General features: G+C 34.2%; 1 protein-coding gene across 1 annotated transcript; it reads right to left on the bottom strand.

Annotated features, from left to right (window-relative positions):
* Window positions 1-954: 954 nt before the first annotated feature.
* On the bottom strand, window positions 955-12476 carry LOC117112840 (protein arginine N-methyltransferase 1-like). Its single transcript, XM_033256032.1, has 9 exons — window positions 12319-12476; window positions 9674-9817; window positions 8698-8853; window positions 8342-8405; window positions 6574-6716; window positions 4949-5036; window positions 2944-3210; window positions 2200-2321; window positions 955-1718 (listed from the first exon to the last, which is right to left on the bottom strand). Exons 1-9 carry the CDS (start codon window positions 12334-12336, stop codon window positions 1635-1637), a joined length of 1086 nt encoding a protein of 361 aa, XP_033111923.1. The 5' UTR covers window positions 12337-12476; the 3' UTR covers window positions 955-1634.
* Window positions 12477-12679: the final 203 nt, after the last annotated feature.

The raw sequence follows: 12679 nt of genomic DNA, 5'->3' as shown, positions 1-12679 counted from the left end.
TTAGTGTACGTCACTAAGTTACGACAGTCATACATCACTGATTTTGAACTCGGCCATGATTTGACCAATCACAATAAGCCTAGATGCAAACAGGATATAAAATGCGTGATTACGAATACAAATATTTCGTGCGAATACTTAAGCTAGTGTTCATTAATCGCCCAGTCTGGACATCTCGCTAGTTACGAAACGGATTTAACGACTGGCGTATCTCTCAGGTCTGTACATAGCCATAGATTTGGCCAAACAGCATCACAGAATCCACGCGATGAGAAGAGCTTAATGTTCTAGCATGCGCAGAATGAAGACATTATGTTTTACTGTCGCAATCGCAAAACTATATATCAAAAGGCCAAGAAAAATGAATTGTTAGTACCACAAATAATACTAACTATATTTTGACACCCATAAATGTGGCACCTTCTACCGAGTCTTAAAATAATGACATACTATTGATAGAATACTAAATTTTTCGACTCAATCCCCAAGTGAAAATAAATAAGTGAACCTAATATTTTACACGCATACTGAACCATCAACTTGCACAACTTTGAAAAAATAATATGAAGTTCAGGTCTTGATAATATCAAGTTTAGCAATGACTGAAGTATACACGCAAAGGTATTTTTAATAATACGCATTTGTGTATATAAACTGAACACATTACAGTGGTGTCAAACCAAAATACAAGTTGTGATTACACCAAATGACCATTAAAAATACTGATGTTCATTAATACAGCCATCTTCTTCATTACTTCATATTAAATGTATCTACAAGAACTTAACAATATCCTATAGTACAGTACTTAAATTAAATATCTATTTACCCATTTCAGCATGCATTGTATTATACCACTGTTTAAAATGATTTGACAGTCATTTACATGAGATAAGATACAGTAGTTACAAAATATTAAATTGTAATCATTTCACACAATGTTAGGGCATGAACTTTTTTTTTTTAGTCACACGAATATGAATAACATTGAAAGCCACAGATGTTGCCTATCTTTTTATAATAACGGTTTGACAAGCAACAGAAAAGTTTCCATTCTGTTATGCTAGAGAACATCAAATACGCAACCATTTTAAAAGCAGACGTTACAATTACCCTCCTGCTTCAAACATGCGTGGCTGACTACAGTTAAACTTTGCCTACAGTTGACTTTGCCTAACTCAAATAATTTCTAAATCGATCTTATTTTACATGCCAAATTGTTGAGTTTTCCATTAATTAACAATCTGTAAGTTGAATTTTATCTAAGTCGAACAATTTTGCAATGGCATTTTCGATTCGACTTAGGCAAGGTCAACTGTATTGTATTTCTGGCTTTGACCCTGGTAAAAATTTCTTATCAACAAATCTTTAAAAAGTTGAGGCAAATATAATGACACATGTTTCATTATCAGGTGATGATAGGCTTCAATTATGACGCTTTAAGCCCATATATTACGTAATTTTACCATTATTTTCCTCAATTCAAATATTCAAAATCTACTCCATTAAGCACCAGATAGAGCAATGCATTCAGGTCAGCATTAAAACTCAAGCAGACAGAATTCCTGACACAAATCCGTGTCTGCATACAAGCCATCGACAAGACACAATTGAGGGGGTGTGTCTACTGTATCCTAACGCATGTGGTAGGTAAACCGTTGTTTACATTCACTCAATTCACCTTGAAACTCAACATCTATTTCAAAGTCAAGGTCTCTCTGCAAATATAAAACAAATATGATATATCAACTTGTATATTGACAAAGGGTGAGCAGATATCGAAGTGCAAATGTATTTGGACTCCGATTAAATTTTAAGTATTAATCTCTACTCTTTCTACAGTTCTAAAACATTAGTTGTTACACAGAAACCAATTGTACATTGGTATCAAAATTAGATTGTATTGTAATTTTTGTGAGTGTGAAAGACATAAAATCATAACGCTAAAAAATCCGAACTTACAGTGGTCTTTCTGGTGGAGGTTTTGGTGTTACACCGGGTGACAATTCCTACTGTTTTTCTAAGAGTGTACTGCGTTCATTAAGGTAAATATGGGCCACGTAGGAAGCAAGACCAACGGATTAAACATCTCAACCAAAAGACAGTGCACTATTGAGCTTTGTAGATCAGACCACTGTTGAGTGGGATTTTGAAATAAAGATAAATAAAAGTAAAGAAAATTTGAAAAAATTTACTTACGTTGTTCTTAGGATTTGGTGTCATGGATACCACACCAGAGATTCCTTCACCACGTTTGACGGTTAAGTAGTCATCCAAGTAAAAAACAGTCTGCTTCCAGTGTGTGTAATGGGCATCAGGAGCTTCAAAAAAATAGTTTGATTTAAACATTTAAAACTGATGTGTTATCGTACCCAATACTCAGTACGTTCCCAAATACCTGCACTTAGCGATCCCCAAGTAGCAGCGGTTACGCTGCGAATGTTATTTCAATGTATGTTTGCATCAGGAAAATATAGGAGTAATGTCTTGCCTATTACCATTACCTGACGTGTTATCATACCGAAAAACAAAGTACATAAAAACTCGCAAGTGATTTGGTGGAAATCGAAACCCACAACCTCCCGATAACGATGCTGGTGTTATAACCAGTAGACCACCAATGTTGCGGTTAGTGAATAGTGTTGTATCCGATTCCCAAGTAGCAGCGAATACACTGCAAATGCTATTTTGATGCATGTGTGCATCAGGAAAATATCATAGGTGTAATGGTTTACCCATTACCAGACGTGTTATGGTACCTAATGCTCAGTACGTTCCCAAAAACTTGCGACAAAAAAAAAAAAGAAAAACCATGCAAGTGATTCGGGTGGGAATCGAAATTACAACCTCCAAATAACTAGCCTGGTGTCATAACCAGTAGACCATTGAGCTTGCACTTAGTGACTAGTGTTGAATCTGATTCCTGTAAGATAGTTTGTTTACCTGTAGAAAACCCGGTGCGTTTGTGGCACATAGTGAACTCAATGTTGAAATATGTGACAAGCGCTTGAACGTAGTCGCTTCGGTTACACTTCAGTTGGAATGGCGACGAAAACGTCGCATCCTCTACCTTTACCGTGTACATGTCGATTTCCTTCAGGAGACATGCGTTGGATACAACCTGCTTGGGGTCGACACAGTCAACTAGAGGCTCACTGACTGCAACATCACGTATGCAGCTCATGTTGAACCCATATACATTCTCCCACCCTGCCAAAATAGAAATGAAATCACAAGTTAAATTTATTGTGTATTTATCAAACAAAAGAAAGAATGAGATTAAAAGATATACTTTCTAAAAAAATTCATTAAAACAATGAATTATGTATGTAAAAGATCTAGAATTAATAAATCTTTTTTTTATGTTTATTATGTATTATCAAACAAAATATATGTTTGTTGAAAGAATGAGATTAAAAGATATATTGTCTACAAAAATTCATTAAAACAATGAGTTACGTATGTAAAGATTTAGAATTAATAAATCTTAAATAAAAATGGGAATGATATTTCAAGTTTAATTTATTGTGTATTATCTAACAAAAGATATGTTTTTTGAAAGAATGAGATAAAAAGATATATTGTCTAAAAAAATCATTAAAACAATAATTATGTATGTAAAAGATCTAAAATTAATAAATCTTAAATAAAAATGGAAATGATATTTCAAGTTAAATGTATTGTGTATTATCAACCAAAAGATGTTTTTTAAAAGAATGAGATTAAAAGATATATTTTAAAAAAAAAATCACTAAAACAATGAATTATGTATGTAAAAGATCTAGAATTAATAAATCTTAAATAAAAATGGAAATGATATTTCAAGTTAAATTTATTGTGTATTATCAACCAAAAGATATGTTTTTTTGGAAGAATGAAATTAAAAGACATATTGTCTAAAAACAATGAGTTATTATATGTAATAGATCTAGAATTAATTATTCTTAAATACTGTAAATTTAAGATTTGGTCATGATACCTTGTCCTTTGCAATTTTCAAATCAACTTGCATTTCATTGAAATGTTATATTTTTATTGCTTATGTTACTAAATAATTAGATTTAAACAGCGTACATATCCGCTGCAGTAGTACTCAAAGCAACAGTACATAAACTATTCAATAGACACATTCTGCTAGGTTGGCCATGTGATGTATAGTGGGTATCAATTGTAAACACGCAGCCCAAGCACCTTCTTCAGATTGTTTGTACTGTAAAGCACATATTTGATGTGAATAATGTTAGTTGGAATGCCAGTAACTATATCAAATTGATTGGAAATTGAGATTTACAGTTTTGCCATAATGATATGCTAATGCTCCAAAAGATACTGGTACCAAACGTTGGAATTTCTCGAGAAATGCTAGGCCTAGGCCCCTGCATGCCTACAGCCTGATTAGGTATGCACAAGAGTCTTTGACCTAAAACTGCGATTTTGACACACTGCAATTTCTAGGCTAGGTTAGGATTACAAATGATCACATAAATTCAAAAGCATGCAAAGCACATTAAATGCTAGAATAAATCAATAAACACTGTTTTAAACAATCATAGTGGATTTTCTTGTCAGTTATTTCTCATGTTAATGGTGGGGCGAATGTTTTTGAAGCCAAAACATTACCCTTTCCTAAAATTGTATTCTCCATAATAATACCCACTATAGGTCACATGACCGACTGTAAACAAACCTCACGAAATGTGTGTATTGACTGTGCTGTCTTTTGACTCTGTTTTTACATGTGTGTGCAAAGGAGCCTTGGTTCCAGCGATGCGAGTCCCTTTTTTCCTGTTTCACACTCTCAAACGTGAAACAAATAATAAAAGATATTTTATCGAATATTCATCATAACACTTTATGTTTATGCCATTCCTCTATTATAAGAGCTTTTGTTGATTGTAAAATAGATTGCACTACAATAGTAATATGAGTCAGTAGGGGGCATACTTACAGTTGATCTTTTCATCCTTATACTGCCTGTCTTCTATTGCTGTTATATACAATGTGGCACGGTCTGGAAATATAAGTCCCTCAGGGGCCTTAACAGTAATAGGAAAAAAAAAAATTTCGTTTAAAAACAAACCACCTCCATAAAAAAATTTTTTGGTTTAATACAAATCATGATTATTAAATTTTACTTAGGTTTATTACTGTTTTTTTTAGCTGTTTTATCAAATATACATAAGCTGTAAGTTATTTCGTAGTCTCTGGTACTGGTATTTATTATTGCTGTTTTTTTATTAATATCATTCATGTTTGTAATATTTTTAATAACTCTTTTTATTATTATTAACATTTGCTGTTACATATTTTTATTGCTGTTATATATTTTTATTGCTGTTATTGATTTTATTGCTAATTTCATTTGTATTATATCTTTTCTTTTATTATTATTATTTTATTTTTAATATTATTGCTATTTTCTATATTATATCTGTTATTATTATCTTTACTGATTAATAATGGAAATACTGCAATTGTATTTCCTGTTGCATTTGTAAATGTCACTATAATATTTTTTTTTTCTTTCCTTAATACTGTTTGTTATTACTTTATAATAGTGTTATTGCTGTTATTGTTATACCTTTTGTCACTATTACTATGATTTATAACATATTTAGATTTTGGAGAATCAATCAGAAAACCAACTAAGACATATTTGAGGCATGTTGTGGCAAAATGGCTATTAGTATAGCAAAAATTGAAATTCAAGATATTGGTATTTTCAGATACCTGAGTACTGTACAGTATGGGATCTTTAAAATGAGGAGTCATTCATTGAAATTGGACATTTCAAGCATAGGTTATTGGAAAGTAAAAGTACAGCACAACATAAACATGATTTTGAGTAATTGCCTTTGTTTTAACATTGTTTTAATTAGAATTAACAATCAAAATAACGTTAAATAAACGATTTGTTGACCACTTCCATGATTAATAAAACATTAAACTGTTGATTTATACATTCTTTTGTTACACATAACCTAATTTCCCTTGTAATTCTTGTAATTAATTTCTTTATAATTATTGAAAGTCTAATTTGTTAATATTCTGTAATAATTATCTTATGTTCAAAAGGAAATTAAACTAGATTTGATGTGGCAATCTCAAAATTCAGTATAAATGGTACTGTAATGCTAATTTTAACTGATTCAGTGATAAATGTAATCTTAAAGCAAGGCTCCAGAGGTAAAAAAAATGTTGATATATTGTACAACTGATATTTCAAAGACACAAAATCCATATTTAACAGAAAATTAGGAGTGGTTAATGAGATACATATTTTTGTATAGTTAAAAACTGAGGGGGGGGGGGGTAGAAAAAACTTCCCTTTTTCCCCAGTTTTTAAATATTCAAAAATCTATATCTCATTAACCGATTTCAAGTTTTTCGTCAAATATATTTTTTGTGTCTTGGAAAAATCAGTTGTACAACATATCAACAATTTTTCCCTCTGGAGCATGCACTATAATTGTTGTCCTGTATTTACACCTTTAGTTTAGATTTAAATATTTGTTTTCAATTTGTTAAAAGGTTTTGGGGGAGGTAGTTCTGACAAGAAAAAAGATATCTTACAAGCCACTTGTCTCTTGCATAGATGACTGTATTTAACATGCTTTCATAAAATAGACAATACCCCATCCATTCACTGATGATTATATCCACTTTTTCTACTGGTAATTCCACTTCTTCAACTTTGCCTTTTACCAATGTTATCACTGTAAAGGAAAACATAATTTATTACTTTGTGGATAATAACTACATAGAAGGAGATCGGAGAATCCTTAGACGAGGTATCACTTTCGTATCTCGAAAAAGAATGAGAGAAAGTTGCATGGTGGCTGGGCCGCTTGTGCATGGTGCTAGGAGTCAACTGTTCTATTATTTTTCAAGGGGTGTTCTCATGTGTTAGAAAGAATAGGCAATTTGTTGGTATATCCAGGAAAGTATTCACAAAGGACTAATACCTTCTGTAGGTAGCAATAGTAGCAATATTATCTGTAACAGAGCAATAGATGCAGAGGAATATTATTAATAGCAGAATAGGTTAGAACAGCTAAGTGGAAGTAAGAAGAACTGAAGTGGATGGATGAATCTATTCAGTGTAATCACACCAAGGATAACCCATGAAAGTCTGAAGAAGACTTAATTCCAGTGGTGTCTTTCGGGTGGTGATTGGGCAATGCATCGGTAGACAATCCCCATTCTTTTCAGTATAGTGTACTGTGTTTGTTAACGTGCACACGGGACCAACGGCTTGAACATCTCCTCTGAACAAAGGTGCACTATCAAAACTTGCATTTCAGCCCTCTAGCTAAAACACATGGAAAGCAGCGATGGGAATAAACCGAGCACACACAGAGGCTACCACCAGTTTAGTTGACTGAACTATGCTGCTCTCATTAAGTTAGAGAAAGAATAGTAGCAGCAATCATTAGCTGTAACAGCACAATACATGCAGTGAAATAACAATAGCAGTAGAGGTTAAACAACAGCTTCAGTGGAAACTGCAGTTGAAGTAAGAGAGCTTTTGTGTAAGGCGACCTGCAGTGGAAGTATGAATAACTGCAGTGGAGGTAGGAACAGCTATGGTGGGTGAAGTATACAGTAGGAGAGCTTCGTGAGAGAATAGCTGCAGTGGAAGTAAGGACAGCTTAAGTAGTAAGTCTTCTTAATGTCCATCACGTCTGATGCTGCTGGGAAGAAATACATTGAAAGTTAGAAGGAAGAGTGGAAGTGTAAGTACTATGCGCTGTAATAAAAGCATAAAAGAGCTACAATGGAAGTAAGAACCACAGTGGCAGTAAGAAAGAGCTGCAATGGGAGTAAGAAGAGTTGCAATGGAGGCAAGAACCACAGTGGCAGTAAGAAAGAGCTGCAATGGATGCAAAAAAAGCTACAATGGAAGTAAGAACCAAAGTGGTAGTAAGAAAGAGCTGCAATGGGAGTAAGAAGAGTTGCAATGGAGGTAAGAACCACAGTGGCAGTAAGAAAGAGCTGCAGTGGGAGTAAGAAGAGTTGCAATGGAGGTAAGAACCACAGTGGCAGTAAGAAAGAGCTGCAATGGGAGTAAGAAGAGTTGCAATGGAGGTAAGAACCACAATGGCAGTAAGAAAGGGTTGCAATGGGAGTAAGAAGAGTTGCAATGGAAGTAAGAACCACAGTGGCAGTAAGAAAGAGCTGCAATGGAAGTAAGAAAAAATACAGAGGAAGTAAAAACAGATGCTGTAAAAGGATAACTGCAGTGGAAAAATTTTTCATAAGAGAATATCTGCAGTATAAGTAGCACCAGCAACAAATTCATTGCCAGATACTATCAATTTAGGTAGAAAAAAACACTTACCATCCCCCATGTTATTTGCTTCAACAATTTTCTTGGCATGATCCACTATACTAGAGCACTCAATCTGCAAAAAAAAAATAAATAAATAAATAAATAAAATTCTTATCCATGGTTAGGATAAAAGAGTAACATAGTGATTAGTTATAGAGCATCATAGTAAAGATAATCAGCTCTATCAGACAGGTCATCTTCATCTTCCAGAAATACATTCTATCTGTCTTTCAAGCTGGATTGGATTGGATTTATTTGATGTAAACACCAAAGATAGCTCACAAAAGTCTAGAAGAAGACTTATTTCCAGTGTGGTCCTGTCTTATCTGTGCTGTTGGACAGAGAGCAATGTGTTTTATTCTTACCCCAATTACTTGCTTTGCCCCTGCTTTTGCAGCAAACATGCACAGAATACCGGTGCCGCAGCCTACATCAAGGACCGTCTTCCCCCTGAATAAATGTTTATTGTGATACATTGAGTTCTTGTAGGTTAGCGTTCTCACTTCATCTTTCAACATTTCCTGAAATCAAAATCAAACAATTATATGAGTAAAAACTAACATCTATCAGTTGAGATTGTGCCAATTTCTTTATGGTACAGCAGTAGCAACCCTTTACTGTATATTCCTATATAAATAATACTGTTGTCTTAAAAAACAAACCAATTCAAATGTCGCCAAAAGTCAGTACAATGTGGACCTATCTAGAGTGTCAATCAAACTTAAAAACTGACCAATCAAAACAGTGAGAAGGAATATGATACGTGTGTGTCCTACAAACACGTGTTGTTGTTGTTGGACAAACGCACACGTTTTTACACTATCATTATATGGGACATTAGCAACAGTGTCCAAGGGGCGGAGCTTAGAATGAAGGTCCATTATTATAGGCAGGAAGATATGAGTGACAGGACAGTGAAGGATACCTGCTAGCTAGAGAAGCATGTGCAAAGATTTGTGCTAATTACCTTGGAAGTATTACAGTCCTCTGTGTATATGTTTTCCTAGAGCTTTGTCCACACTATCAAATCTTACGCGACAAATAACTGAGGTATGTCCATATTTGAGAGCAATTTGACATAATCATCTCCATATACAGTATGGGTGCCGCACATCACACAAATCCTTCACGTAAAATTTGATAAGTGTGGACAGACCTTCACAGTACATGATCCTATGAATAATATTATTATACAGCATTTGCTAATCACACAGATGTGCATTCACATGGACACAATTTATCAGCAGACACGCAAATATTTCCTGAGCACGCTTCCTAATTCCATGTTCACATGCATATAAAAATGGTATAAGAATAAAAATTACTAAGATCACTTCTTACCTCATGGATACCAAAGTGAGCATATGAATCGAAGTAATAGTCCTTGGAGGTCATAGAATCTACTGAGGTTCCTTCTGCTCCTTTTGCTTTTTTCTCTGGTGATGGAACAATGTCTCCATTGCTACCAGCATCTGCTACAGAAGTCTAGAGGGAAGACGAACAACATTTACATTATTTGAATGTTATCCATGGCCACAGCCAGCGTGAGGCAGACAAAAAAACTTCACATTGTCAGTATTTCTTAAATGAACAGAGGGAATTTTTGCAATTAAAATGTAAATTATATTCAATGCTTTAATTACTGTATTTTGAACAATTAATGAATTACCAAATGGTGAATGAATATCACATGACTGTACACCAAGAGAGATTATACTGTATCAATAAGCTACAGTATTAAGCAGGGATGGTGGTGGTCCTGGGTATTTTAGGGCTGGGCTAGCAAAAAATACATTAAAACTAGACCAATAGTCAGTAGCTCATATATAAGGGCTAGCCAATTATTTTTGGAAAAACTAGACCTGTGGTCCAGCATAAAAAATTAACTTTTTACACCTCTGTAGAAACAAAACATAATGACAAATCAAAGACATCCAAGCCCCACTCACAAGAAATAATGTAATCAAGTTGCAATTTTTAATGCCTTTTTTTTTAATCAAGATAATATATTTTTCAGAAAATTCAAATATTTATTATACTGTACATAAGAAGGTAAACATTCAATAAAATACTCAGTAGAAAAGTTAGCATAAGTTTTTGAAATTACTGAGTTTTTAATTTACTTCAGAAAGTCTGTTTTAGTTAATATTGCACATGGAATGTACTCAATCAATAAACTGAACGTTATCATTAGGCCACGTAAAATAAAATAATTGGTTAGCATCCTTTTGGTATCAAATTTCATGTGGTAGAGAGGAAGGTTTTTTTTTTCTCGTCTAAACATGAAAAACCAGCGTCAGAAGGAAAATTAGCAAAAAAAAAAGAAGAGGAAAACAACAGAGGCCAAAATTGGATACAAGAAATCATGTAATTCATCTACAGCAAGCAGATAAACATTGCCCATATATATTTTATTATTTTTCACTCGATATTTAGTCTATCTTTAAAATTTTATTTCGTGAAATATTGCACACAGGTAAGCGAACATGCTGTAGATTTAAACTCATGGGTGCAGCCATGTTTGTTGTCTTGTCTTGTCTCTGGTCACCACAGAGCGTTCCTCCTTGTTTATTTTTCGCGCTGTGGATGTCTACTTCCAAAGTGACGAAAGTACCAATGTGCTGATTGGCCAACCTGGCTTTATCTCTAATGAATGCACTACAAACATGACGTAAGCATCGGATCGGAGTTTATGCAGCCACAGAGTCTTTTCTTTTCCAGAGGTAGGGCAAGTTAGGCCTTGTTAATATAAACCTAATCCTGAATAAATCTTACTGCTTTGCATCGGCTACCGTGTATACAAATACAGTACACTCTATTTATACTACTACTACTACTAATAGGCCTTTTCTAGATAGAAGCTAGAAGGACTAGGCTAGCCTAGGCCACCATAGACGGGACGATGATGGAATGGAATTGCTGGGGAGAAGCCCAGCCGGCTAGCGTTTGGACGGATAGTAAACAAACCTAGGACTAGGCCTATATAAATTGCCTTCGGGAGATAGATTTTTTGAGTGTTTTGTAAAAAAAAAAAAAAAATCAGGTCGGGGGCTTTTCCGACGGTCGGGCGGGATGCTAACCAATTTATTTTATTTTTTTCGTGGCCTTATTTGGTTTTTTTTGTTAAAGTAAAATATTGATATTTGGTTGTCTAATTCCAGCCAACCATGATGTACGATGATGCCTATATGATTTAAGAGAGATTACAAAACCCTTAATTATTTATGAGGCAAGTTTTTGGTATTTAACAAAGTAAGAATTATAATGAACACAACACATCTCATAAAATAAAGAAACATTAAATAACAAGCTGCCATTTTGGCCTATAGGACTGTAGCGAGACCTTTGACCGAAACTATGAAAAATAAATATTAATAAATTTTAATAACTTATTCAGATACACAATGTATTTGATTTCACCTCCTCCATTTAGCTTAGTTCGTAGTGTCTAGTAATAATATTAATGGGTCATTATTAGGCCTAAATATTTAGCCTACTAGGGGCTAGCTAGACCCTAGCTTACAAGACTTTTACTAGAGACCTAGGCTACAGTAGGCCTACTACTACTACTATCTAGCACAGTACTACAGGCCTACTGCTACTAGCTAGCCGTACTAGCTAGGCTAGGCCTACTACTTTTTAAAGTACTTCACAAAAAATTCCAAAAATGTCACATTAATATTAATAAAATATTATTATCACTACTAAAGTATAGAAAAGTTTAATAGTTAAACAATGTCTTAGGCTACTGGGATACGCCTGTTGTTATGTAGGCCAGTCTACCTAGGCCCTAGGCTAGGTGCTGGCCCAGACTGGAAGATGTATGCCTCCTAGCTTGACCTGCCCACCTAACTGGGGTAGGCCTAGCTTCATTCGACAACGTATCTAATAATACTTCATTTTAAACTACTATTTGCCATTACTAGAGGTCTATGATATGTATTTAGCATTATGTGATTGACAAATGAACACTCAAGCAAAATTACCTGCATGGTTTCTTCCATTTTCCTAGTGTAAATGTACGCCTCTTCTCGACTTTGTCTGAAGTTTCAACCGTACCGTATACTGGACTGCCGACCATGTGCGAGTAGCTTTTGAGCGAAGCAAGAAAACGTTACTTCAACGACGACTGGATCCTGGATTTACGAATTACGTCATTACCTTGAATGACGTCATAAAATTCGTACCTTACAAAAGAGTATAGTATTAACAGCGTTACTAATGTTTAATTTATTACTCGATTTTTTGTACCCATTTACTGTAATAAACTTCATTTATGTATTCCAAAACATGAACTGGAATATCCATCATTATTTTTTTGGATTAAAAATAAACCTTTGTTGTGTT

The sequence above is a fragment of the Anneissia japonica genome, unplaced genomic scaffold (assembly GCF_011630105.1).
Source record: "Anneissia japonica isolate Jap-2015-1 unplaced genomic scaffold, ASM1163010v1 scaffold284795_len787576_cov167, whole genome shotgun sequence".
In the NCBI taxonomy this organism is placed as follows: domain Eukaryota; kingdom Metazoa; phylum Echinodermata; class Crinoidea; order Comatulida; family Comatulidae; genus Anneissia; species Anneissia japonica.
The sequence above is the reverse complement of the archived record's forward strand: the minus strand, read 5'-3'. Positions and strand labels throughout refer to the sequence as shown.